General features: G+C 40.7%; 1 protein-coding gene across 1 annotated transcript in view; it reads right to left on the bottom strand.

The window, feature by feature from the left end:
- Positions 1-24511, bottom strand: part of MRPS18A (mitochondrial ribosomal protein S18A) — a 33108-nt gene extending 8597 nt beyond the window's left edge. Inside the window, exons 1-5 of the mRNA XM_044447046.1 lie at positions 24392-24511; positions 21680-21711; positions 15231-15332; positions 4840-4963; positions 3882-3954 (exon numbers count right to left, since the gene is read on the bottom strand). Coding sequence (XP_044302981.1) covers positions 3882-3954; positions 4840-4963; positions 15231-15332; positions 21680-21711; positions 24392-24491 — 431 coding nt within the window. The 5' untranslated portion in view covers positions 24492-24511. The remainder of the gene's footprint in view (positions 1-3881; positions 3955-4839; positions 4964-15230; positions 15333-21679; positions 21712-24391) is intronic.
- Positions 24512-27801: the final 3290 nt, after the last annotated feature.

Raw genomic sequence — 27801 nt, 5'->3', positions numbered from 1 at the left:
TTGAGGCAAGGCTTTAACTGTTACATGTAAAGTTGAATTTCCCATGAAGTCAAACTATTCCTAGCCTGCCCTCCATTCTGTGAGAGTTTTCCATTTTATTAATGAGATGCAAGAGTCAACAGTCTGAATGGCTGTGCCTATAAGGGAAAAGACGTAGGCACATGGATGGACACACACACACACACACACACACACACACACGTACGCTCTGGTAGAGACAGTTTCTCAGTTTTGACCTTTTCAAGTAGCACTGCTTGCTGTTTTCATGGAGCCTCTATGGATTTAACATATACTTCTTAACAGATTGTGGAGGGAGGTAATTCTGTTTAGCAAGCACCTGATATTGTCTACTTCCACAGCAACAGAAGAAGTGAGAGCAGGAATACATGCTCTTTCTGAACCACTGGTTTTATCATGACAATAGGTCCTCCACAAGCCCTTTCCTGAATATTTCTGTCCTCCAGACACAGGACAACTGCTTCTGTCTTTGGGAAGAAGCCTTCTGGGTCGGTTTGTTTCAATGTATGAACCTGTCAGATGATGTCTTGAAAGGAAGTTGTGTGTGCATGCATGTGAGTCAATAAAAGATTTTAGGTATTCCGTCACCTTAGTCCTATTTAATTCCAGTTCACTTTATTTTATGGAACATACTCCCATGCATTAAACAACAATAACAGCATGGCAAAAAGAAGCTGAAGTAGCCTTCTATTCTTGTGAAGGCAACCTAATCAAGCTCCAGCAAGGAGGACTCCAAAGACTCATTGTGCTGCATTGCAAAAGTGCTCTACCATGTTTCTGATTCCTCTTTGGAGGATTTTTCAGATGCCTGAACATGGCATTTCAGATGCAGGGATTACCAGCTCATTCAATAAAGCAAGGATGTGGAGACTGCAGAACTTTCAGGTAACTACTCAGTATGAGGGAGAGCCATTTGTGAAGGGATCAGCACAAAGCGGCATGGTCGTGATTGAGCAGCATGTAAGATGCATCTGTTTCTGCTTTCGCTATCTCTGTTGAGGATGGGAAGTGAAATGAAAAGGTCTAGAGAAGCTATACTAACAGTTGCAATGGTGTGTCACCTGACAGCAAAATCAGAAGCCTGGAGGATCTTCTAAAAATGGTCTTCTAAAAATGCCTAAAATTCTGCCATAACTATAGTTAAGGCAGCCTTCCTAAATCTGGAGCACTTCAGATGTGCTGAGTGGCAACTCCTATCATTCCTGGACAGGGTGACAAGGAATGATGGCAGCTGTGGTTCAGCTGGAGAACATGAGGAAGGCCTTGGCGATTATAGGGGGCCTAGAAATACTTGAATAGTTAAATAAATAAATCAGCCTGGGAAAAGCTTCCTTAATGCCTCCAATTGTTCATCAAATTTTCTAGAAAGCTGGCACTTCAATATCCATTAGCTCACTGGCAGGAATGGCAGTTGAAATGGTCAAGAGGAAGAGAGTCACAATATGAAACAATAGGAATGGATCTGACAACAGGGTTAGTCAGCCAGGGAGGAACAAGAAATTCAAAACCAAGAATCTAGTCATCTAGCACTCTTCATTCACTCCAGCTATTCCAGAGCTCAGGGTATCACCCTTTGAAGCCTTTTGGTTCTTATGATATTACGGATGATGTAGGCAAGAGTGAGAAGCACTGAACAAGGGCGTACTTCAACAAGACTATCATACAGCTGGAAATGGAAACTTTGTGCCCTCAGTGCAATCACCTCTTTCCATACCATGCTGAGCAATATGGGACATGGCAGTCTGGAATGAGTGCCTTGATCTAACCTCCTAGCACTGAAGAAAGGAAGTGGTTAAAACGTCTCTTGTCTTCTGCATCACTGGCTGTTCTAGAGATCAACGTGGGAGGCTCAGGTGGGGGTGGGCACAAAGCCAAAACCCTCAGTGCTGCTGCTGCAGCTGAGACATGGCAAGTCTCCAAAAATGCAGAGCTTTCTACCTCCAGCTGATAGACAATACTTTGATGAGCTGGAACAGCATTCCTAAAAATGCCTTAACAAGCTCAACCTTAAGCCCCTATCCCTACCCTAACTCTAGTAACTGCTTACCTTTCTAAAAGCTTCCCACTCTATTAATGTTTCTGCCATAGTTACTTCTTGTTCCTCCCTGGGTGGCTAGCCCTGCTGCCAGATCCATTCCCGACTTTCTCTTTCACTACCATCCTTACATCTGTTCCCACTCTTTCAGCTCTCCCAGCTGCTTTGTTGGTAGGAAAAAACAAAGGAAAATAAGGGCATGGGAAGACACAGAGTTACTTAAACTAACTTTGATGTGAATGTGATATCAGAACAGCTACTTCTTTTTCCAGTTTAGTTACTATAAAAGTTTTCTAAAATAAAGTTGTCTGGTTTAAAACCCTATTCTGTTCCACTGGGGGTGGTGGTGGGGAATGGCTCAGAGTTAATTACTTCCTGCCTTCATCTAGTAGGCATTATTTCAGTACAGCTGAGTCACCTTATCCTCTTGTGTGAAACTCTCAGATGCAGACTGGATTTTTTTTTAAAGCAAAGTTATGGAGCAGCAGGAATCCTTTATTTAAAGGGTTTATTTTATAAATGGTAACATATCAATATACACATATGTAAAAGATATTCCTAAAAATACATAGTAAATAAGGAATAGTAAATTATACTCCAAAAGTGATGAACATCCATATGAAAAAAGAATTATCTTGTGTTCCCCCCCCCACAGAATATGTAACATCACTCACATCATTACTACTATAATCCAAATTCTAATGGAGAGAATTATTCTTTTCAAGTGGCAAGCTTGCATCAAATCTAGATTTTCTACACAGATCACCATTTTTGCCTAGAGCATGATCTTCAGGGAAAAATGCTGGCATGACAACATCCTTGGGAAGTGGACTATGGAGGGCCAAAACCAAACCCACACTACATGAGGAACTTATGTTGAAACGTAGAGTGCCTGTTTTCCCAAGCAACATGTCTGTGGCCTTTAGTAACCCCGCAGCTTGCTAATATGAACTTCATAAACTGCTCTGACATCCCCATGGAAACTGAAGGCGAGGTCATAAATAGGGGATTAACACCTCTTAACACAGAGTAAAGCAAAAGAGGCAACAGGGGGCTTAAGTTCCTCCATTAAGGGGCAAGGGGATGCTCAGCAACAGGGGAGAGCAGGATAGAGAAGGAAGAGTGCAACAGAGGAAGGGCAAACTGCAAGTGAACTACAAACAGCAGACAAAAGAGAACCAGGCACAGGACAAAGAGGGCAACAAATCTAATGAGCTCCTCCTTCCTGTCCCTTCCACCACCCACTGCTAATACCTAGACAGCCTGTCTATTTCATAGCTTGCACCAGCACAGAATGCTGTAGTGACTGTTTGCCACTATGCCATTTCTGTTCAATTGTACTTGGCCTCCTCCAAGTTGGAACAGGGTAGAAGAATAAAGGGGAGTGGACAGAGAGTAAGTGGAGAAAGAAGGTGCCATTCTACTGAGCTAATGGTTTTTCTCCTGTGTCCTTCAAGCACAGCCCCCATGTCTTAAGACCACCCCCCCACAATTAGTTCCTAGACATCTCATTACTATGGCCCACTTTGCCTCAAGCATTTGACAACCAAGCCTGCAGCAGTCAGGAATTAGCAATCTCGTTCTTTCTTTGCAGCAAATCCAGCAGGATTATTACTGTGACTCTCACTTCCCCTTAATTACAACAAACAAAGATCAGGATGACATTAAAATGCTTGTACCCTGGCATATGTGTCCTAGAGAGGCCTGTTCCTCAAGTTTGAGAAATTCTACATTAAAAGATCTTGTTCACTGTCTTCAGTTCTGAAAAAGCAATAAAAAAACAACAACACAAAAACCCTCTGTCCATTCTCTAAGATAGACAACTGACCTGTTGAGCTTTGGTTTCTTGCTCTTTGAGACAAAACCTTCAGGAAGTTTAGGCCTATGATCTGGTAATAAACCTGAGAGGAGGAAAAGGAGGAGGATAACTTGAGGCATCAGCTGGAATGAAAATTAATAGACATTCTGAACTGTACCTATGTTTGTACCTAACTGGGCTCTGGACTCAGAGTAAAAGTCAAATACTGGAAAGGCATAATAGGAAGGCAAGGGCCTGACTCTAGTCACTGGGAAGCTGACTCATATAGTTTCAAGACATTTCAAAAGAAACTATCCACAATTTTAAAAGTTTCTAAACTTGTATGGGTAGGAAACATGGTCAAAGCTCAAAACTTCAAGATCTCAGGCAGATTTCATACTTATGGTCTATTAGAAAGCCTAATAGATTTCTAGTTTTCCTGTAAGTACTGAAATATTATTAACTCCAATCACCTAAATTAGAAATACAGACAATGCACACTCCAACACAGAATCCTACAGTTTACTTTTCAGTGGGCTTCTGAAAGGTTTATGTTACAACAACCTATAGGAGACTAAGTAATGTTAAGACCAAAAAACATTCAGAGATGAATGGAAGATGAGATGCTCCTGATTTGGTTAGTATATCTGGAGTATGGGCTGCACAATGTTAAGCCATTTGCTTGACTTAGCTTGTTATGAATTGTTATATGCACACACATATCTCAAAACCTATGTAATTTACAAGGAACCAATAGCCATTAATCAGCTAGAAGTTCATATCTGTACTAAAACTATCCGCTGTTCCCAAAATTCTAATGCTACAGAACTGCAACTCAGCTGTGATGACAGATACTTTTACTTTAGAAGCAAGGAAACCAGGAAAGGCAAATCTTTCAGATTATGACATTTTAGGGTGAAGTGAATCCCAGTTAACTTTGGCAATTCAGCTGTGCCACACAACATATTCTCAACAAAGGCACTTTTACCTGCTCGCTGAGCCATTTGCACACAAACTGCAATCTTTCTGTGCTCTGTCCTACAAAGACCTGTGATCCTCTTGGGTAGCATCCCTCCATCAGAGCGTATAAATTGACTTAGCAGTAAAACATCCTTAGAAAGAAAACAGGCAAACCGAATCAATACTAGAACCTGAATAAATTTGTAGAAGTTAACTAATTGTGCAAGTAATGACTATGGAAAAGCAAGAGAAGCTTGCAATGTTGAATGTTTCTGCAGAAATAGCTGCCACAATGTGACCAGGTGTTACGAAGCTGCTTTAAGATCCTTTTGCTCCATCTCCTGGGGAAAAACCACTCCCTCTAACCTGTCCAGAAATGCAGAGTCTGTCTGTCTGTCTCTCAGAGAGAGAGAGAGAGAGAGAGAGAGAGAGAGAGAGAGAGAGAGAGAGAAGGAGGTGGGGAGTGAGACAGAGAGAGAAAGCTGGACAGTCACTATATGAGGCAGAATATCAGTTTCTTACTTAGAATCTTAACTTTCATTGCATTATTTCAATACTGGTCAACAACCTGTAAGAAAGGAATTAAAAATAAATTTACCATGAAGATGCTTTTGTATTAATTACAATTTGACTTCCATCATGGAACATGAAAATTTCAATCTCCTCATTTCATACAAAATTTAAACCTTATGTTTAAAACTTACATTCTTCTAGACCTCTGTTCTTAACAAAATGGAGAATCCAAAATGTCACCATGGCAGAAATATGTACTCTAGAACAAAAAAGGGTTGTACCTTCTCTGGAAAAGGCATGAGAGGAGTGGTATTGGGACCTTACTTGAGAGGGTGAGAGCTTTCAACTGATACCCCAAGGCAAAGATGATCAAGGCAAAGTGACTTATGTATTACATTTCCCATTATTAGCTCAGGTATAATTAGAACATTTCAGTTTCAAGGAAGGTTAAGCCATTTGGTTTAAGAGTGCTGCTTACTAACAAAAGGTTACTTTGGAAAAGTCCCAAGTGCAACAGGGCAGGGACTCTCCCATTACCCTTGCACAGATTCAGGGACAGTTCAGAGAGACAGAACCAGGTTTTAGGACACCAGAGAAGCAGACAAGAAGGAAAAAGGGTTAAAGGAGAAAGCAGCATTCTGGCAGCTTTGTGTATTGCCGTCATGTTCCATGGATTAACATTGTGTGCTAGTGAGCAGCCAAGGCTGCAACCACAGATTTGCTTTAATCACTGGACAGCTCCTGGGAGAGGCTGAACCCAGATTCCCGCCCCTGTAATCTGTAGGATCTCATGAAAACAACTTGGATTGAATTAATCATGTACCAAGCAACAGAAGAGGAAACATGTTTTGCCTTCACCTCCACAGGGTATTTGATTTCTTCTGCTAAGTAAACAAAAGCCAACAGCACATTCCCTGGAATTAGTGGCTAAGTGGAATTGTGGGGAGAACCAATACCTAAGGCCACCTGGAGATCCAACAAGTGCTAACAGTTGAACTGGAAAAAGTATCAGAGTTTGAGAAAGAATATGTTTATACAACCAACAGTTTCTTATCTTATCACACTTCATAGCCCATGTAATTACTTTGGGTTTCACAAACCATGCTGTTTCTCTAGGTACTCTTTTGGTACTTTGAGTCATCAAATTGAAGCAGTCTGGATGTTCAAGGATTCTGCAGTTTAACCTACATTCCCAATTTCCCTGAGAAACCACATTTGTATTTGAAATGGTGATCAAATAACACTGAAACTAATAGCAAATTTAAAATAAACTCAGCATATATTTCAAAGCCAATTCAGATTAAAACCAAATACTTTCTAAACTCAGTCTTTCACAACTTAGTATCCTGCAGATGTGCTGGACTGCAGTTACTATGATGGCTAGGGATGGTGGGGAGTTGTGGCTAAAACCATCTGGAAGGCACTGGGGTAGGGAAGGCTGTCCTAATTTAGGGACTAGACTAGCTTGTCAAACCATTTGCCCTGCAATAAATCCAGCTAATTTACTGGAACTTAAGCAAGACTTAGAGATAAAATCAGAAAACTAATATTAAAAAGAATCCCTTCCTGGCCAAGGTAGAGGATGCACTTAATGGTCTGTTAATGGAATTAGCTCTTTTGGCGGACAGAAAAAAATGAGCCTTGCCTGAAATCATCACACCCACATTTTTACAGCGTTCAAATACATATACATCAGGTTGACTCACTCACTCACACACACAGGCACAGTCATCCAAATCATCTCAAATGTCCAATATAAGGAACTGATCAGGGGTTTGACTGCAACCTTGGTCCCACAATCCAATTTTAATTGCATTATTTAACTCAGATACTCGGTTCTGCTTCACATGCCCACTTGTTTCATGAATTGCAACAGAGTACAAATGTATCACCTATCAGGAAATTTATATGAAACAACAACGTTGCTGAGCTAATAAGGGCGGTGGCACATGAAATAATATATCCTAGGACCAAAGGCCAGAGGATATATTCTTAGTTATAAAAGCATGTTTGCAAAATTTAGTTACTACTGGCACTTTTCCTCACACATGTTACCAATTGAAGAGGGACTTGGCAATGTGTGCACAAGCAAGGGCTGGGTAATTTGAACAGAGGTGTTGAACTAGGAGGTCACAATAGGAGGGGAACTTGCAACTCTTTGGGAGCATTAGTGCTGCTACAGACCCCTCCTCCAGCTCAAATTAGTACAGCGGGTCACTTCTCCCACATATGAGCCTTCTGGACAGATCATCAGTCTTGATATGGCTGGCTAATAAAGGGCATACTCTAATAATACCCATCACTAGGAGGATAACTTGTTCCTCCCTATTTCCTTGATTGAAGAATATATTGTTCAATCATTAGATCTGTCTGTAGCAGGAGGGAGCGTTTCACTTCAGTCCAGAACACACAGTCCAAAAGGCATAGTCAATGTGGAGCCCATGGGCACTGACGTATCCTGGCCATATTTTTCTTGGTGTCTGCCACAGTGTCTTTCCCTCCCACGTGCTTTCTAATTAAATGATTCAAAGCAATGATTTCTTACCATCAGCCAGAAATTATTTAGGGTGAGTAAAACTAAAAGATATTAAGAAGAGTGCCAAAAGGATCTCTCTGAATTGGGATAATGGGCAGCAAAATGACAGATATGGTTTTATTTAGGCAAGTCTAATGCAATATATATTAGGGGGAAAACCCCAACTTCAGGTATAAACAGATGGGATCTGAGCTAAGCAGTGTATGATCAAGAAATGGATTTTGAGGGTGTGGTCAATAGCTCAATGAAAATGTTGACCCAAGTGCATGGTTGCTTTGAAAAAGGCAAACTCCATGCTTAGCATAACTAGGAAAGGAACTGAAAACAAAACTGCTAATATCATACTATCCTTATACAAATCTATGGAGCGAGTGTGCATCAGATACCATGGATGGTTCTGGTCATTGCACCTAAGAAAGGATACTGGAGAGGCAGAAAAATTGTAGAAAGAGGTAACTAATATGATCAAGGATGTTGTAACATTTCCTCACAGAGGAGTTGCTCAACAGTTGAGATTGTTTAGCTTAGGAAAATGGTAAGAGGAGGAATGATACAGGTGTAAAGAATTATGCATGGTGTGAAGAATACTAGAACCTGGGCTTGTCCCGTGAAGCTGATTGGTCAGAAATTCAGCACAGATCAAGGAAGCAGTTATTCACACAGTACATATTTAAACGGTGCAATGCAATTCCACAAAATGTAGTAATAGCTACCCATTCGGATGGCTTTAAAAAATGGATTGGGCAAATGGCAGAGGGCTATCAGTGGCACAAGTCCTGATGGCCAAATGTTTCCTTTGGTATCAGAGCCAGTATGACTGTGTATACCAGTTGCTGGGAAACTTGAGCAGGATAGTGCTGTTGCATTCACAATCTGTTTGTGGGATCCTATGGACAGCTGGTTGGCCACTCTGTGAAGAGAATGTTAGATAGACCCTTGGTCTGATGCAGCATGCTCTAATGTTTTTAATTTTTGTGAAATAGGTTTCCATCAGTGCTGAAAAGAGAATTCAGATGTGTCAGGGCTCAGACTGCATCTTTACTTTGTACACAAGTGTTTGAGCAAGTTACTTGTTCTTTGCCACACCTCCCTTAACAATGATTTTGTGGTGGTGCCCAGGACAATTTCCAACATTGCCAGAAGTGCCTACAGCCCCTAAAGGTTGCTTATCCCAGTATACCAGTTGCTATGCATCATCCTTTGAAATATTTTATTTATTTATTATTTGCATTTATGTACCACCAGAGTATAATATAGGGCCCAGATAGAATCTAGTCCTTGCATGGACAACTATTAACTTGCAGTCATGATGGATTTAGATCCTAAAGTAATCAGATAAAAATTTAGGGTTCCACTAAAGGAACACTAAAGCCACCATCTTTGAGAATTCAGCATAATTATATAGTATAGAAAATGGCTGGTATTTCATCTTAGTACTAGGTTGATTCTCAACATACACATCATTGAGAACTGACGGGACAGGCAATTGACCGAAAACACATCTATAAGCAATTTCTGCTAGTTTGGTGAATGGGTTCAATAATTGTGGAGCATAAACCAGGAATACTGCTCCATATATTAGAGTTGTCAACCTGAGATATGGATGGTAACTCTATAGGTTTTAGGGAACATTTCCTATTGCTTAAGAGCATATTAAAAGCAGCAAGATTTTCTATACAACAATGGAAGGCCAATGTGATACAATGGGTAGGATTTTGGTGTTTAGACAATGAAATTCCTCAGAGAGCCCTGGCTAAGTAATTATCTTAACCTTAAACCTCCCTTCATATCATTCTGAGGATGAGTTTAAGAATGGTATACTGAATGATGTTTAAGAAATAACTGCTGCTAAAGGTGAAAACTATGGTTTTCAACTGTGAGGGAATAGCAGGTCTGCCGGATGTCTTATTTTGAGGGAATAGCTCTTATTACCTATCAGACAGCATCATAACTTCATAAAAAATAATGGCTTCCCTTAGGACAGACATTTCTTCCTGTTTTTGTGCATTACTAACCTGTCAACTTCAGTACAGTATCAGAGCATCTTCTTTTGCAGTAATGTTTGTGTTCTTAGCTTTCCAATTATTCTGAATTATCTGTCCATTTAACATTGTGTTCTTCAAGACAATAAACATATTCAAACAGGACCATAAGACACCAACTTCTTCCCTACAATTAATGCTGGAGTTTTTTTTAAAACTTAACTTTCTAAAATTCTGCCACTAGAATTACTGTGGTTGTTTGACAACTTTTTTTAAAAAAATCATTAAGTACCCATTCCTCTCCTTCATGGATCACTGCCTTGTCATGGCGAAGGGGCTTGTGTAGCTCAATGAAGTTATGAACTATGCCATGCAGGGCCACCCAAGACGGACAGGTCATAGCAGAGAGCTCTGACAAAATGTGATCCACTGGAGAAGGAAATGGCAACCCACTCCAGTATCTTTGCCATGAAAACCCCATGGACAGTACCAAAAGGCAAAAAGATATGATGCCAGAAGATATCGGACGGTGTCCAATATGCTACTGGGGAAGAGCAGAGGCCTAGTACTAGTAGCACCAGAAGGAATGAAGCAACTGGGTCAAAGCCGAAAGGACACTCAGGTGCAGATGCATCTGGTGGTGAAAGGAAAGTCCGATGCTGCAAAGATCTATACTCCATGGAAAGGAAAGTCCGATGCTGCAAAGATCTATACTATAGGAACTTGGAATGTAAGCTCCATGAATCAAGGCAAGCTGGATGTGGTCAAACAAGAGATGACAAGACTGAACATCGACATCTAAAATGGCAAGGAATGGGTGAATTTAATTCAGATGACTATCAGGTATACTACTGCAGGCAAGAATCCCTCAGAAGAAATGGAGTAGCCTTCATAGTCAATAAAAGAATAGGAAAAGCAGTACTGGGATAACAATCTCCAAAATGACAAAATGATCTCAGTTCGAATCCAAGGCAAACCATTCAACATCACAGTAGTCCTACCCACAGATGAACTGATTCTAAAAAGGATCCTGGACTGTGCAGAAATGGATAGATTGACTTTACCATTGAAGGAGAAAGAAGATACTGACTTCTATCATACCTGGAACTCTTTTTATTATTGGCTAGAGAAACGGGACTTTGCATAGATTTAAATATGTTTTTAAATGATCATAAATGGAAAAAGAAGGGTGTGGGGGCTGACCCAGCAGGCTCGATGTTTTTGATGATGGATGTGGTTTGTAGTTTTCTTTTTGTTTTTTAGGATTATAATTTCTCAAATAAAACTTATTTAAAAAAAACAACAACATCACAGTTGTCCAAGTCTATGCCCCAACCACTGGTGCTGAAGAGGCTGAAGTTGACCGGTTCTATGAAGTCCTACAACTTCTTCTAGAATTAACACCAAAAAATGATGCCCTTGTCATCATGGGGGATTGGAATGCTAAAGTAGGAAGTCAAAAGATAACTGGACTAACAGGTGAGTTAGGCTTGGAGTACAAAATGAAGCAGGGCACAGGCTGGTAGAATTTTGTCAAGAGAATACGATGGTCATAGCAAACACTCTTTTCCAACAACAATTCAATACACCCAATTGAATGCAGAATTCCAGAAAATAGCTAGAAGAGATAAGAATGCCTTCTTAAATGAACAGTGCAAAGAAACAGAAGAAAACAATAGAACAGAGAGGACCAGAGATCTCTTCAAGAAAATTGGAGATATGAAGGGAACATTTCATGCAAAGATGGGCATGATAAAGGATCAAAATGGCAGGGACCTACCAGAGGCAGAAGAGATTAAGAAGAGGTGGCAAGATTACACAGAAGAACTACACAAGAAAGAGTCTGACCTCGAGCCAGACATCCTGGAATGTGAAGTCAAATGGGCCTTAGGAAGTCTGAGCAAAAACAGAACTAGTGGAGGTGACAGTACTCCAGCTGAACTATTCAAAATCTTAAAAGTCGATGCAGTAAAAGTGCTACGCTCAATATGCCAGCAAACTTGGAAAACTCAACAGTGGCCACAGGATTGGAAAAGGTCAGTTTACGTTCCGATCCCAAAGAAGGGCAATGCCAAAGAATGTTCAAACTACCGCACCATTGCCCTCACTTCACATGCTAGCAAAGTTATGCTCAAAATCCTACAAGCTAGACTCCAGCATTATGTGGATCGAGAACTACCAGAAGTACAGGCAGGATTTCAAAGAGGCAGAGGAACTAGAGATCAAATTGCCAACATACACTGGATCATGGAGAAAGCTAGGGAGTTCCAGAAAAACATCTACTTCTGCTTCATTGACTATGCTAAAGCCTTTAAGTGTGTGGATCACAACAAATTGTGGCAAGTTCGTAAAGACATGGGAGTACCAGACCATCTTATTTGTCTCTTGAGAAACCTATATGCAGGTCAAGAAGCATCAGTGAGAACTAGACCCGGAACCACTGATTGGTTCAAAATTGAGAAAGGAGTTTGGCAAGGCTGTATACTGTCGCCCTACCTATTTAACTTATATGCAGACCACTTCATGAGAAAGGCGGGGCTAGATGAATCACCAGTTGGAATTAAGATTGCTGGGAGAAATATCAGCATCCTCAGATATGCAGATGATACCACTCTAATGGCAGAAAGTGAAGAGGAACTAAAGAGCCTCTTGATGCGGATGAAGGAGGAGAGAGTGCAAAAGTTGGCTTGAAACTCAACATTAAATAAGCTAAGATCATGGCATCCGGTTCTCTCACTTCCTGGCAAACAGATGGGGAAGAAATGGAGGTAGTGACAGATTTTATTTTCCTGGGCTCTAAGATCACTGCAGATGGGGACTGCAGCCAAGAAATTAAAAGACGGTTGCTCCTGGGGAGGAAAGCTATGGCAAATCTAGACAGCATACAAAAAAGCCGAGACATCACCCTGCCAACAAAAGTGCATATAGTCAAGGCTATGGTTTTCCCAGTTGCAATGTATGGCTGTGAAAGCTAGACCATAAGGAAGGCTGAGCGCCGAAAAACTGAGGCCTTTGAATTGTGGTGCTGGAGGAGACTCCTGCGAGTCTTTTGGACCACAAGGCGATCAAACCGGTCAGTCCTAGAGAAGATCAACCCTGACTGCTCTTCAGAAGGCCAGATATTGAAGATGAAACTCAAATACTTTGGCCACCTAATGACAAGGAAGGACTCCCTGGAGAAGAGCCTAATGCTGGGAAAAACTGAAGGCAAATGAAGAAGGGGATGGCAGAGGGTGAGGTGGCTAGATGGAGTCACTGAAGCAGTTGGTGTGAGCTTAAGTGGACTCCGGGGAATGGTGGAGGACAGGAAGGCCTGGAGGAATGTTGTCCATGGGGTCGCGATGGGTCGGACATGACTTCGCGACTAACAACAACAATCCATTCCACTGTATGATTGCCAGAAAAAGTCCTACACCTTCCAGCTATCTAAATAGGCTATGCGAGTGTTGAAAACCTGTTCAATCATGTAAGTTTGTGTTACACACTCCATTACACCATGAATATTCAGCAATCTTACTTCAAGTTTATACAAACTCACATGCAACTAAGAGCAACAATTGATTTTTTTAATATTGTATATTTTTCAAAGAACCCAACAAATATCAACTACTGGGCACTTCAGTTAGGGTTGCAGGAAGGGGGATTTTAACCCTTCCCACTTGCCTTGGTCCTGGCAAAATTGCTCTGTTGCAGCTGCTATTCGCAGTCATTTGTTTTAAAGAAACAAAAGTTAAAGGAAGTGTTTGTCATCATGTCATTTTAATGCTTCCAATTTTGTATTCACCTGCTGTTTTTCATTATTTTCACTCATGTCTCTTCTATTGAAGCATTTTAGAAAGAACTTAGTAGAGAAGTATCTTAGCAAATCCCCTTGGGAAACCTGTGATCCAGGTCTGCCAATTAACTCCATGACTCAACTATTTCCTTACTTGATTTCTTGAAAGCTCTATCACAGTATCATCTGCACTACATTATTTAAAGCTCATTTTCACCTTATTTTTCTTGTTCTCCCTTTCTTTTCATTAGCAGGCTTGTCATCTTATAAGCCATGTCTTTCCTCCAGATATATGTGTATCTCTAGCCTGCTAATCCCATTCACATGAACTTTTTCTACAGCTTTGGTTTCCTTATCTTTAATTATATGTCCTTGTCTGGTTCCCTTCCTTTCCATTTCCAGCATGGTTGATCTTTTTTTAAAAAAATATTCTGTCTTAGACTTTGAATAGTCTTTGTGAAAACAGAGTTTTGTTGAGAGTTTTTATTTCCCATATTCAAATCTTTAAAAAGAACTGCTGACTTCAGGCCCTCCTCAGTGCATTTTCTCTTCTAAACTCCCCTCCCCACAACACACAATACACTTTCTTTTCACAAGGCTTTCATGAATGCCAATTTACCTACAGTGAGACAAAATGACAGATCAATGCTTCTTGATCCACTCAAAGTTCAGAAAGGATGCAAGATCCCATCTACTAGCCTGGACAGCTTTCTACACATTATGGAAGAGATGGTGCTCATTCCCCCGTTTCTTCCCACTCTGTTTTCCTTGTTTCAAGTCTATGAGTTTTGCATTCATAAGCCTCCTTAACTACATTGGCAGAAACATGATATATAAACTTAGGAATAAATGAAGTATGTACCATTCCACAATACAAAAGAGGGTCTGATTTGGTGCTGGATGCTAGGACTCACTATACTGAGTATTGAGTATTCAATTCAAATCAAATGCCAGTTGCCCCTTTGCATGTACAAAATTCTGAGGTTCCTCAATGTACTTCTATCCATACACAGAAATAGATACAGTGCAAATCCTGGGAGTCCTAGGGTAGATTATCATGGCAGATGCTGGTTACCATGATTCATCTAGTCAAAGGCCTCCACAACTATATCTGATTGTTACTACTTTTCTTCCATGTGACAATATGGAGCTTATCATGCCTGTGATTTTTACAAACCAGAAGCACATTCATACACACATTACACAAGCTTAGCCAAAAGGACAGTGTGTGTATACAGGCCCAAGGACATGTGTGCAAATCCCAAATCACTGCAAGATGAAACAAAGTAATCAACCAACATAATTTTGATACAGGCTACATAAGTCTGCTTCATTACAACCCACCTCTGTCTTTTGGCATTCTATGCAAACAAGAGATGGTCCAGAAGACTGATTACTATCTAGCTAGACAACACCAGGTGCACACAATTATGAGAATAGTTCTACAATACTGTAATAATAAAGATGTGCTCCTTAATAAGCTGGACAGGACACTTAAGAGAAAAACCAGTAGTAACATCTGGTAGCTCCATGCCAGATTCATGCTTTGAAAATGTAATACAGTTCATTCCTGAGGCTGACTGGCTTTTGGTACACCACTCATAGAAATTTACCTCATAACCATATTTGTGTTTCAGGTTCCAGCGACAGATAGGACATTGGCCAGAAGGATTTGGCGGGGTTGGGATATCTTCTTCTACAACTTTGCCTTCAATCTAGGAAATGGAAGACAGATTGATGAAGGAGGGAAAGTTATAAATAACAGAATTCTGAATATACTTTAGATAACTGTTTAATTCCCAATGCATACAAATATATTAAATCTAAGGAAAAAAGGTAACTGACCCTTAGCTGCAATCTAGAAACTAGTATTTGGAGACAACTTCCTCCCTGCCAACACTCAGTTTAATTCCAAAGAGCAGCAAGAACTTTACAAGCACTAAGTTCAACTGCTTACAAGGAAGATTCCAATTCATAATAGAGCAACAAATTCATAGCCTGCCTGTTAATAGACATAGTTCCCCATAAAAGGCGCAGAAACTGCAGCACTCCCTGACCAGAACATCTATCCAGCCATGAGTAATTATTTAAGATTAACACCTTGAGGATATCATCAAACTTTGCTTCATATGTTACAGAGGGTTGAAGTTGGCTTGTTTGATTAAACAGCTGTAGGAAAGAGATTTGCCCATTTGTCATGACTGCACCATCATCCATAACAAAAGGATGGCTCCCTGCAGTATACTTTTCCCAAAGTCTAGTCCAGATTTAGGTTTTTTTTTTAAAGTCCAAACTGAAGGAGTTCAGAGCCTCCCCCTTGGGTAGATATTTCAACAACTTTTCAAACAGCTTTTGCGTTCTTTTTAAGGAGACCCATAAACAAGTTAGAAAAATAAACCCAGTTTTCTCTTATTTGATCCAGCTGCAAACATAGTTTTTTTTAAAGCAAAGTAATCTAAAGCCAAAACTCATTGGTTTAATTTTTTAAATCTTGTTTTTTAAAGGCTCTGTAGTAGTTTTGACCTTGTTGCAAACACCACTGAATTCTGCAAGCACAAGATCTGACCACAATAGGGTCATCTGGTGCAGTCTAGGGGGTAGAAAGTGGCATATGGATCAATTCAAAATTGCCTTTCCTTGCCTTAAATCATATCATTTACATTATATGCACTATTAATATTCATATGTTCATCCAGTAACAAAGAATCCTGAAAAAGTATCTACAGAAGGACTCTTTCCATGTTAGTGTGCCACTGTGACAATCTGGAGAGTGGTCCATGGCAAGCACTGTCCAAACACACAAAAGGCTGTTAATCTAATCTCTAAATGGTATGTGTAATGTTCTCCTCACATGTTCCTGTAGGTGCGACTAGGGGAGGAGAAAGGAGCAGCACAGCATAATCCTATGCCTGCTAGACAGAGCCAGCATGGAAAAGAAACTGGAGATGGGGCTGATCGGGCATTGCAGAGGACAAGGAAAGAAGGAAGACAAGTGCTGCCACAATACAAGATATTCTACAGGTGCCTCAGCCTCCTTCCTTTGTACTCCAAGGTACAACCCTTACATGGCTGCAAACATCCATCTAAGTGCTTTGCAAACAGGAGAAGTACAGAAACAACCTACACTTTGTGTTCCTTTTGCCCTTTATAGGATGCCCATAACCTCTGAGTTCTGAGACTGAACTGACCTTTAATTACTCTTACAACTGACATCTCAGACTTATAGAACAGCAGGATCACACAATGTATCAGTTCAGAGAATTGCACCAATCCATAGCAAAAACTGTATCTAAAACAGGAGTGCCAAAAAGGTAGCCTGGGATCTACTAGTAGATCATTAGGTTATTTGCAGTTCTCCTCTCATGTAATAGAGAACTCCAGAGCTTCTTTACCAAAAGATTTTATTGTTACATGCCTGTGAGTACACACAGTGAAATGTTGAGCCCTCTCTAACATCCTCATTCCCAACCTTTCTTTATAGCCCTTTCGCTATTTGACTATGGAATCTTTCTTCCCATTTCTCACCCAATTGAACCTCCTACTGATGCCTGGCAACAAGCACCACCTCTTCAGGAGGAGGGATTTCCATGTCAGACAGGCTGCTAAGACCAGGGCTCTCGTCAGGCTCCTCATCCCATACCTCCTCAAACATCCTCTGAACCTAGTTCTGAGAAAGAAAAAAGGGTACCCTATTTCTTAATACTAAGTGTCTGACAGCCCCTCCCTGCTAATTTGTATCTTACTCTACCCAAGAAGTTCTTGAGGTTCAAGTGAGAAAACAAAGTCTGAATTACTGCCTCTGCTTTAAAAGACTGGTTTTATGTTATTTTTTAAAACAGCTCCACATGTTTAAGGTTTTAAAGTTATTTTTTTCAAGGGTATTTTCCAGAGAAACAACAGTTTTTCTGATCCCATGCTTTCTGGCTCTTGAATGATAAAGCTCAAAAAGACCCTGGCAGTCATCTAGTTTAACAAGTGCTGATTCTACTCTAGAATGGCCTGGAAGATGAAAATTAATACCCATGCCTTGCCTTAAGTATCTTCACAAAGCTCTGCTAAATGCTGAATGAAGGCAAATTACACTTTTCTCACATGATTTTGGCTTTAATTTGCCACCAGACATTTATAGTCCCAAAGAGAAAAACAAAATGTTTCAGAGAACATCTTCAGATTACATTCATACATCAGCAGGAGAATAAAATTAAACAAGTGACCTCATTTACAGAATATATTTAATTTTATCTGCACTATGTTCTTAACATCACAGAGTATTTCTTTTCTTATGAATACAATTACCCAATAAAGTACAGATGGAAATTTTCAGTGAGCTATATTATTGTTGGTGCAATGACAATCTTTAGGATTTAATACTTAAAATACTCTTATCAGTTAATACTACAGGATGCCTAAAATTCAAGTAGGAAGTGATCAAAAATCAAATGAAAAATCATCCCACATTAAGAGAACATGATAGATCTTCCTATCTGTTCTGCCTGTTTCTCCCAATCAACATTTATGGGTAATTTAAGCAGGAAAAAATCTAGGCCCAAATTATTTTACTATGTAGTGCTTTGAGGTCTCTTTTTCCTACCAGAGAAGATTGTTTCCTTCAGAAGACCTCTCTACACCTAGGCATAATGCCAATATGTGAAGCAAAATTACACAAATAATCATAAATATTTTAAGGCGTGTTTTACCTCAGTGAATTACAGGCATCACAAGTAATGATACTTATTCTATTTCCTATGAGATAATGTAGCACAGCCTTCCACAACCTAGCAATCTCTGGACAAGCTGGCTGCAATGCCCATTATCCCCATCTAGCATGTCCAATGACTGTGGTAACTGGAAATGATGAGAGTTATAGTCTAACACATCTAAAGACAGGATAAAAGGAAATGTCTATCTACCATCTCAGAGAATAGAAGGTATCGATTTGTATCTTAATAATGAATAAACCAATCAAAGCAACAAACCAAACAATGAACTGATACCTTTTAGAAGGCTGAGAAAAGCCTCTCTGGAAAAGGAGTTTCACAAGGGAAAGCCACAGATGGCAATCCCTTAAGCCTGTTTTAAAAAATCATGCAAATACAGCAAACTATATTCTGGTCTGAAGGTGAGGATGCAAAGATTATTGCTTTTTTTTAATAATCTTTATAATAATACAGTGGTACCTTGGCTCATGAACTTAATTCGTTCCACGACTCTGGTTGCGACCCAAATTTGTCATGAGCAAAGTCAAATTTCCCCATACGGTTCAATGTAAATAAGGTTAATCCGTTCTGTAACTTTTTTTTTTAATCACAAATATTTGAAGCAAAGTGACAAAGAACAACAAAGATCGTGGCCATCCCCCCACCCGAGCACGATCTCAGCCACCCCCCCGCCCACCGAGCACGACCCCCATCATGCCTGTGTTCCCTGCACGAGCACAAGTCCGGCCTTCTCCTCCCACCTCCAAGCATGATCACAGTTGCGCTCGTGTAGGGAAGACAGGCATGATCGCCATCATCACCCAATGCAGAGTTTGTGACCTGAGGCAAAATTTTTCTGAAATTTCTGTTCGTGACCCGATTTGGTCATGAACTGAGGCGTTCAGGAGCCGAGGTACCACTGTATAAAGATTATTCCTTCCTGTGATTATAATAATAATCCCAAGAATGTGAAAGATGCAAGAATGCTATTATTGAAGTTAATGATGTACAAGTTGCCCTGGATAATTATACCCAACCGCTCTTGGGTTTAGATATGATATTGAGGGTTAATCAGGCAAAGTCTAAGAATCCAATGTACAGGGGTAAGTCAACATGGTTTGATAAAGAATATTTTGAAACTAAAAAAATGCTTAGACAGTATTATCATCAATACAGAACAGATAACTGTAAAGGACTACCTCAAGTACACTACTATCTTAAAAGCATTAAAGATCCTAGATAGTTCAGAAAAAGAATAAAACTATGCAAAGGCAGTGAAATAGTCTGATAAATTATTCTTTGGAAATGAATACTAAACACTTTTGGTCAACAGTTACACTGGTGCAATAGGCAATCTCTCAGGTTCAAAAATACCCACAAATCCTGCCCTGGTTTGGGGAACACATTTTTCTGCAATTTTTAGGAAGGCCAGTAAGCAAGGTTAAATGGATTATTTTGTTCCCTGGATATTTCTGATCTTCCAGACTAGGGCACTGTGACTCAGTCTAAAATAAAGGTACACGTTTCTCATATAAATTCCAAAAAGTCTCCAGGACTGGATTCAGTTATGCCTAAACTACCGAAAATTAATGTCACATGATGAGCACCTTTATTAGCAGCACTATTTACATAAATTAATAGGACTGATCCATTACTCAATGACAGGTTTCAGGCTATTGTAATTCCTATTCATAAGAAAGGAGATAGAAATTATACTTCCAACTATCATCCTATAAATGTACTTTCAATGGTTTGTAAACTATAAGCCTGTTACCTTAACATACTCGTTTCGTGGATTGAAGAAAATATTTCTATTACTTTAGAAGAGGTAAGTAAATACTTGACTATTGCCTTGTCTTAGGCCATCTGTCAAAAAAATATACAATATCTCTCGACAAGGCATTATATGCTGCTTTTATAGATCTAAAATCTGCTTCTGATCCAATTCCTAGGAATAAGCTATGGGCTAAGCTTTATTCCTCTTCCATTTAAAAGATCACTCTATTTAATTATGCATTTATATCTGAACACTACTGTTCTAGTGAGATGTGGAAAGGGGAGGGGAACCCTGACTAACCCCACCCCTATTACCAGGGGAGTTTGTCAATGTTGCATACTTGTACCCACACTATTTAGTCTGCATCTTAATTGCCTAAGGTTTTTTCCCCCCTCATGGGACTTCTAAGGACACAATCCAGCAAATATTAGTGGTAATTATACCCAATGAAAGCAATGGAAAGGGACTTGAACAACCTAAATCCCATTCCACTGCTTTCATAACCAATGTCTGCTGGATTGCACCTGGAGTATCTTAAGTCTATGGCTCCAACCCAAGTTCAAAGTCAACATTTTAACAAAGAATGATTTACACTGGAAATTTAACCCACTTTATAAATTCATGGTAAATTTCAATTAAACAATCAGACACTTATTTTAGAACAAGCCACACTTGAAATACCTATCAGCTAATGAACATGGGTAGATGAGTAATAATCTATAGAAATTATGGCAATGGAATCACAGGAGAGATAACTCATGTCAAAGAAACACAGAACTTGGTGTGAGAGAAGAGGAAAAAACACAACACATGAGGGCTGTAGGAAGAGAGACCAGAGTGCTGGTATGTTGTTACTTATGAACTGTTTGCTATGATAGGCCTTCTTCTACACTTGCTCATTGCCTTCCCCATCAAAAATTATGTTTTAAAAGGAGATTTGGCAGAGCATCATTCTATAGCAGTTGCCTCATGTGGTTTTGTTAGAATTTAAAATTCTATGTCATTATCCTTGTTGATTGAAACACCTACTGTTTTGCTTTTGTGCATTACATTGCTATAGCATTACATTTAGTTGACATTCAAGTCAGTGGCTACTTGCTTTCTTTAAAAAAAAGAAAAGGAAAATGGATGCTTGATGTTTCATTTTAATTCAACAAAAAAGTTTCCATCAATTATCAATGAATGAATGGATTCTAAAGGCCCTCCTCATATCACTTCTGGTGCAGGCATCACTGAGGCATGGCTTTTCCGCACCATGAGGTTAACAGCTGCTGCAGCAACTTGCATGCTGTTATACTCAGAAGAAGCTCCTTTATAACACACCTCTTCCAGAGCTGTAGACATTCCTAACTTCTCCATTGAGGCAGCAAGGGATTGAGATAGTGAGCAACAGAGAATTCTAGATAGTATTCAGAAGATTACAAAGGTTACCTGAAGGCTCTCTCTGGGATAATTACTATAGTTCAATATAAATTTACATTTCTAAATTTACATTGCTTTGAGACTATTCACTTGCATTTTTCTATACAAACAAAATTGCTGGCTTAGAAGCACAAGAATCTGCAAATATGATAGATGTGGTACTTACAATAGTGGTGTTCCCTTCAGTAATTCTTACAACTGTAGACATAAAGAAAAGAACAGGTATCAAATGCATTCACAACCAAATGTGCATTTTGCTTAGTAAGAAATTTACGCCTTTGAATCACCAAGAGCAGAGGTGTTAAAATTGGTATAACTTGATAAGAAACATTTCATCAGAATGGGGATAAAAAGTATTCCATACTGTTTAAGTAAAGGCAGGCAATATGACAGCTTGAACCTTTTAACACTTTTCTGATATTTGCTTTCTAACCATTCTCTATCACTCCAAAAAATAATTAGATTATTATAGAATAGGGTAATCAAACATAAATCTAGCCTGCATGAAGAGGAAATTCTACTACATCTTATGGACTAGTGTGACACCACCATCACAAATTATCATCAGGTAGCATTTCAGAACTCTTTCTTTTTAGAATGCTTCCTACTGCTTGGCTTTTAAATATGACAGTGACCTGATTCACTATAATTGTCAATTAATCCATAAATTGCCAAAATCTAGTGTGAGCAATCATACTGCCTCCAGTGCACCCCTCACTTCTGCTTTCAGTTAACAATTTATAATCATCACATTCCTACGTTGTTACAGTGACTGTCTACATTATTCTTGGTCAAGCATCCAACATGCTGTGTGCATTCTTGTGCCCTGCTTGTCTTGGCTGCTTATAGTGACCAGGTAAGAATCAAATAGTTGGATCTAGGAGGTGATAAATTACATTTGAGAGAAGTGCTCTTCCTAACTGTTTTAAAAGAGACAGTGGTTCAACTGCTCCTGAAGAAATATCCTTTAGATACTCGATAGTGACTATCAATACCTGAAAAGTCTTGATAGTTATCAGCTTAATTGTCAATATTCTAAAGGCAAGGTGATCAAGTAAGTAGTTGCTATTCGGCACCAGACAATTGATTAGACTGATTTTCTATATTTCAATTAGGATTTAAGCCTGGTTTTGGCAGAAAGACTATTTCAAAGGATAATCTGTACTGGGAAAACTGAAGGCAGAATGTGAGCCTCTTGATTCTCCTAGGTTTCTCAATGCTTTTTGATATCAACAGTTATGGTATCTTTTGGGATAGGCTAGAAATTGGAGGCAGTGATTCTGTTCCTAGCCAGATGTCAAAATCCAGAATTTGTTCTTTGGAAACTACTGCTAAACTACTTGGCATTCATTTTTGGGGTTCCACAGGTTTCTATTCTGCCTTGCATGTTATTTGACACATACAAGAAACTTCTGATCCAGGTCTTTTTAAGGTTTGGTGTGTTCCCCTTTCCACCAAATTCAGGTGAAGTGGTGGAAGAGCTAAATCATTCTTTGGCTACAGTTACAGGCTGGATGAGGACTAAATTCCAGATTTAGTAGGGCAGAACTCAGAACATAACATACTGTCCTTTCTGTACCAAAGCCCTTTTTATTTTCCTGAGTATCGGAGATGCTGTTTTAATCCTACCAACTCGTTTATGCTATTTTTATGATTTTGTGGTTTGTAGAATCCTTTTTATAGATTTTGCATTGTTTTTATAAACGCCCAGAGAATATAACTGTTGGGTGATATTAAAATACTTAAGAAGCAATTATTGGAAAAGGTTCAGCAGGTTTTTTTTTAACACTTTTGACCAATGATGAAAATGTTGGGCTTTGCCATCATATTCACTCTGGCCCTGTCCTTCAATTTTTGATTCAAGCATACCCCTTCACACCCACTAGTAGTAACCAGTGCTACTAGATGAGAAAATGTTGTTATATATGTGCAACATTCCTTACGCACTCTCTCTCACACAAGAATTCAGGATTGCTCAGTACAGCAGTTACAGTTGCTCAGAATAGCAGTTTCATAAAGAGGGTGTGCTGGAAATCAAATGTTTCATTCCTTCTGCTTAACTGCTGTCACTGCCCCAACAACAGCCAAAGAATTCTGGTCATATATTCCTTCCTTCCCAATAGTAACTGCCCTGTAGCAACAGAATCTCTTTTCACTCTCTCAAAGGTTGGGGGAAGAAGTGCAGCATGGAGAGGATAAGATTTCCCTCCCTCCCCTCACAACAGCGCAGAATGGAAGGAACACAAACAGGGAAAACTTTACTCAGTCCTTCCCATTATATGAACAGCAGATATACTTCAAGGTACAGATGCTTGCCATAAACAGGAAACGTACATGGGGAAAGAACTGTGAAATCGAGAATTGTGAACCTTGGAGAAGATTCCTAGTTAAGTCTAGCAACAGGACTGCAGACTGGCTCAAATCTAGCCAGACCTCCCTGGAAATCCCACTGAACTCAACAGAACCTGCTCCAGGAGGATTCCTTTTACATGCAAAAAGAAATTAAGGAGGGGGGAAAGGACTCGACTAGACACTGCTCCTTCAAGATCCCTCGCTACTTCAGATAGGACTCGATCACCTTCCCTATCGAGAACGCTATTCCTGTATTTGCCGAATTTGTTCTTCGCTTTCCCTCCAAAGAGTATAACAGCCGACTAGTTCTCCTATTTGCGATGCTCCTGGCCTCTCAGGCTCTCTGGCCCCGTCTGAACGAAAAAGGAGATCCCAGCCCACCGCGTTCCGCTGCTTTCTCGGCAGCTGCCAGAAAGAACCTTGCCTGCTCGTACCGCTGGCCAGCGCGACACCCTTGGCCTTATCCGTCTTCTTCCTGGGCTTGCTTTAAGACCCAGACAGAAAGAACCGAACCGTTGTCGCTTACCCTGCCGAAATCCGCGGTACGGAACCCGAGCCCAGGCGCCCCACAAGAAGCCAGACACGAGCTGCCTCCAACCGGTGCAGAGCCCCAGAGAAGCCGCCATCTTGGCTCTCCTCCACGACTTCCGCTTCCGGGTCGACCGAGCGCCTTCTGCCGGTCGGCCGACCGACCGGCGTGCCACCCCCTGGGCGGGAAAGAGTCGAGGGTGTGCTGTCGTCGTTATTTTTGATGCCAACGGGGCGGCCCTGAGCCCCATGTTATTTAGGGCGCCATTCTATGCACGCTTGTGCAGAAGGGAGTTGCACAACACCTACCATCTCCAAGCCAGCATGGCTGGATGGAGAACGCAGTGAGTTGTAGGACTTGCCCTCGCTAATTCTTTTTAGGATTGTTCTATTAGTAACTTTGCAGTATCTTCCACTACTCTGGTTATTCATTCGCTTATTTTGGTGTAGTCATGATTGTTAATGCGATTTCAGACGTCCACCCCACGATAGAATTTGTTGTCTCTAGGTGTCTGTCTGTCTGTCTGTCTGTCTTTCTTTTTGATTAGAGGAAAGTAAACGTATAATTGGGCAAAATGTTTAAAGAGTGATTTAGGGCATGTTTAGACAGAAGTCGCACAACCAAGAATTCTTGGGAGTTAGAAATTCCCAAGTATGCAACACATTATCTTAACAGTTCTTAACCTTCTAAGATGCCTTAGCATTATTGTGATCAAACACTGTACAGCTCCTTTTAAAATAATTTTAATGCATCAGCGTTTGTGTTCATGCCTACACATTGAAGTCAAGTCAAGATGCATCTTCCTTTAAATTTTAGAGATTCTTGGGTAGAGCCTGGAGCCTGGCTTGCCTTGGTGACTTCAAGGGCCCATGACCTTTCAGAGAATATGTTTGTCTCCATCCAAGTCTGTTATTCTTTCTGTGCATGGACTTGCTAGGGAAAGAAATGAGTCCTTGTCAGCTCACCATGTTCTGCTTGCACTTGCTGCTTGCATCACTAGTTTGGTCCATTTCATGCTTTGCCATTTGCCCTGCCTTGTGTTTGGAGTACAGCTGTGGGGATGTAAGGAAGGGATTTTTATTTTCCCTTGTACCAAGTTGTAGGAAGGGCTGTAGATATTAATTTGCTGCTGTTGCCTCCTGATGCAACTTAGCTTGGCCTAGGGCAGGGAGAAGAATAATTTTCCTGCAGATAATGCTATGGAGGAAAATATGTGGTACTGGGTAAATGTGTGAAGGCCCTTGCCAATGTACTGCCACTGAGGAAACTGTATTGATGGCCTTGAATAAGTGGCTTCATCCAGCCTTCCCAGCCCAGTAGGCCATATCCTGGACACTTTGTGAGGAAGAGTAGGGTATCAATATAATAAGATCTTCCTGCTCCAATCTCACAACATGGCTGGGGGTTGGCAACACTGGTGCTGATGTTCTTCTGTCTTCCTTCCACATGCTGCCACCTTGAATGCTAGCTACTGATAAGTCAGAGGCAGATCACAGTTAGCTGGAAATCCAGGTGGTGTTTCAATGAATGAGAGTAATGGTTGGAGCAGAGTGCCAAGCCTTGGAAAGTTTAGCTGTAAGTGGGGGCAAGTGCTTCACTGTTGGGGAGGAAGAGTGATAAAGCAATACATTTATATCACCTGTAGCCCATTCCAACACAAGTCTGTAACAGGAGGAAACACATGCTGCTATCCTCACACTTGGTGCCCTTTCCCACCATCTCCACATTGCACAAATGCCACAGCAAAGGGGTGGCTGACTAGGATCTCCAGAATACCCACTAGAGTCAGTGAGGCAGTGGCAGGGGTAGATCCTTCTGGTGAGGATAGGAGCATGGCAAATGGCAGTTTTTAGTTTCTCCCACTCCACCACCTGATGCAGGCACTTCAGCCTGCTTCCTGGGAGGGGCAGCCCTGCATATGGCAGAGAAGATGTGGGAAGAAAAATAGGGCAGTTGCTATTGGGCATATGTTTTCCCCTATCTTTACTTATCTGTTCTGAGGATACCCTGACCTGGTGATCTCTCAGTTGTAGCGAAATATTGTTTGGTGTTTGGCGTTCTAGCAGTTTATCCTGCAGTGTGATGGTGGGCTGCTGTTCGGGAAACAGATTTCCAGAGAACCCTGGAGTACCTGGTTTTGGTCACTTGGAATCTTTCAATTCTGACGAGGAATTTTCTCACAGGCAAAATTACATCAATACAGTGGGTATATTATTATTATTATTATTATTATTATTATTATTATTATTATTATAACATTTCTATGCCGCCCCTTGCCGAAGCCTCGGGGCAGATTACAACACAATAAAATACATTGAAATACAATAGAACATAATAAATTACCACTAAATACAAAAATACAAAAAATACACTGAGATACAAACATAATAATGTAAAATTAAAATTAACAGTATAAAATAAGTAAATAAAGAATATAGGAGGAGAAAAGAGAAGGAAGAAGAAGTTGCCCTGGCCAGATCATATATTTTTACAATTAAAATGATGTTTAAATAAAAAGGTCTTTACCTGGCGCTGAAAAACCAGTAACGACGGTGCCAGGTGGACCTCTTTGGGGAGTGAATTCCATAGGTTGGGCGCCACCGCAGAGAAAACCCTCCTCCGAGTACTTACTCTGCTAATTTCTTTCATGGAGGGTTCCCGGAGAAGGGACTCTCCCGCAGATCTCAAGGGGCGGTCGGGCAAATACGGACGTAAGCGCTCGTTCAGGTAGCGAGGACCCAAGCCGTTTAGGGCTTTATAGGTCATAACCAACACCTTGAATTGGGCCCGGGCTTCAATGGGAAGCCAGTGAAGCTGATGGAGGACTGGAGTCATGTGAGCATAACGCCCCGTCCCCGTCAGCAACCTGGCAGCTCTGTTTTGCACCAATTGAAGTGTTCGAACCGTCTTCAGGGGAAGCCCCACGTAAAGCGCGTTACAGAAGTCTAGGCGGGAAGTCACCAGCGCATGTGTCACCGTCGCCAGGCAGTCGTACTCCAGGTAGGGGCGCAGCTGAGGGATCAGCCGAAGCTGAAGGAAGGCGCTCCTCGCCACCGCTGTCACCTGAGCTTCCAAAGAAAGCTCCGGGTCGAGGAGTACTCCTAAGCTGCGGACCTTGTCCCTAAGGGGGAGTGTTGCACCATTCAGGACCAGGTCAAATCCACCCTCTCCGAAGCCCGATCCGCCAACCAACAGGACCTCCATCTTGTCTGGGTTGAGTTTCAGTTTATTGGCCCTCATCCATTCCCTTACCTCGGCCAAGCACCGGTTCAGCACAGCCACTGCCTCACCTGGATTAGTGGAAAACGAGAGGTAGAGCTGGGCATCATCAGCGTATTGATGTGAAAAGGCTTTTCTATATGGATGTGAGAAACATCTGTTGCAATAGTGAAAGATACCTGACCTAG

Source organism: Varanus komodoensis, unplaced genomic scaffold (genome assembly GCF_004798865.1).
Source record: "Varanus komodoensis strain SLA01 unplaced genomic scaffold, ASM479886v1 scaffold1, whole genome shotgun sequence".
Lineage (NCBI taxonomy): Eukaryota > Metazoa > Chordata > Lepidosauria > Squamata > Varanidae > Varanus > Varanus komodoensis.
Note: the sequence above shows the minus strand (reverse complement) of the source record. Positions and strands in the feature narration are given on the sequence as shown.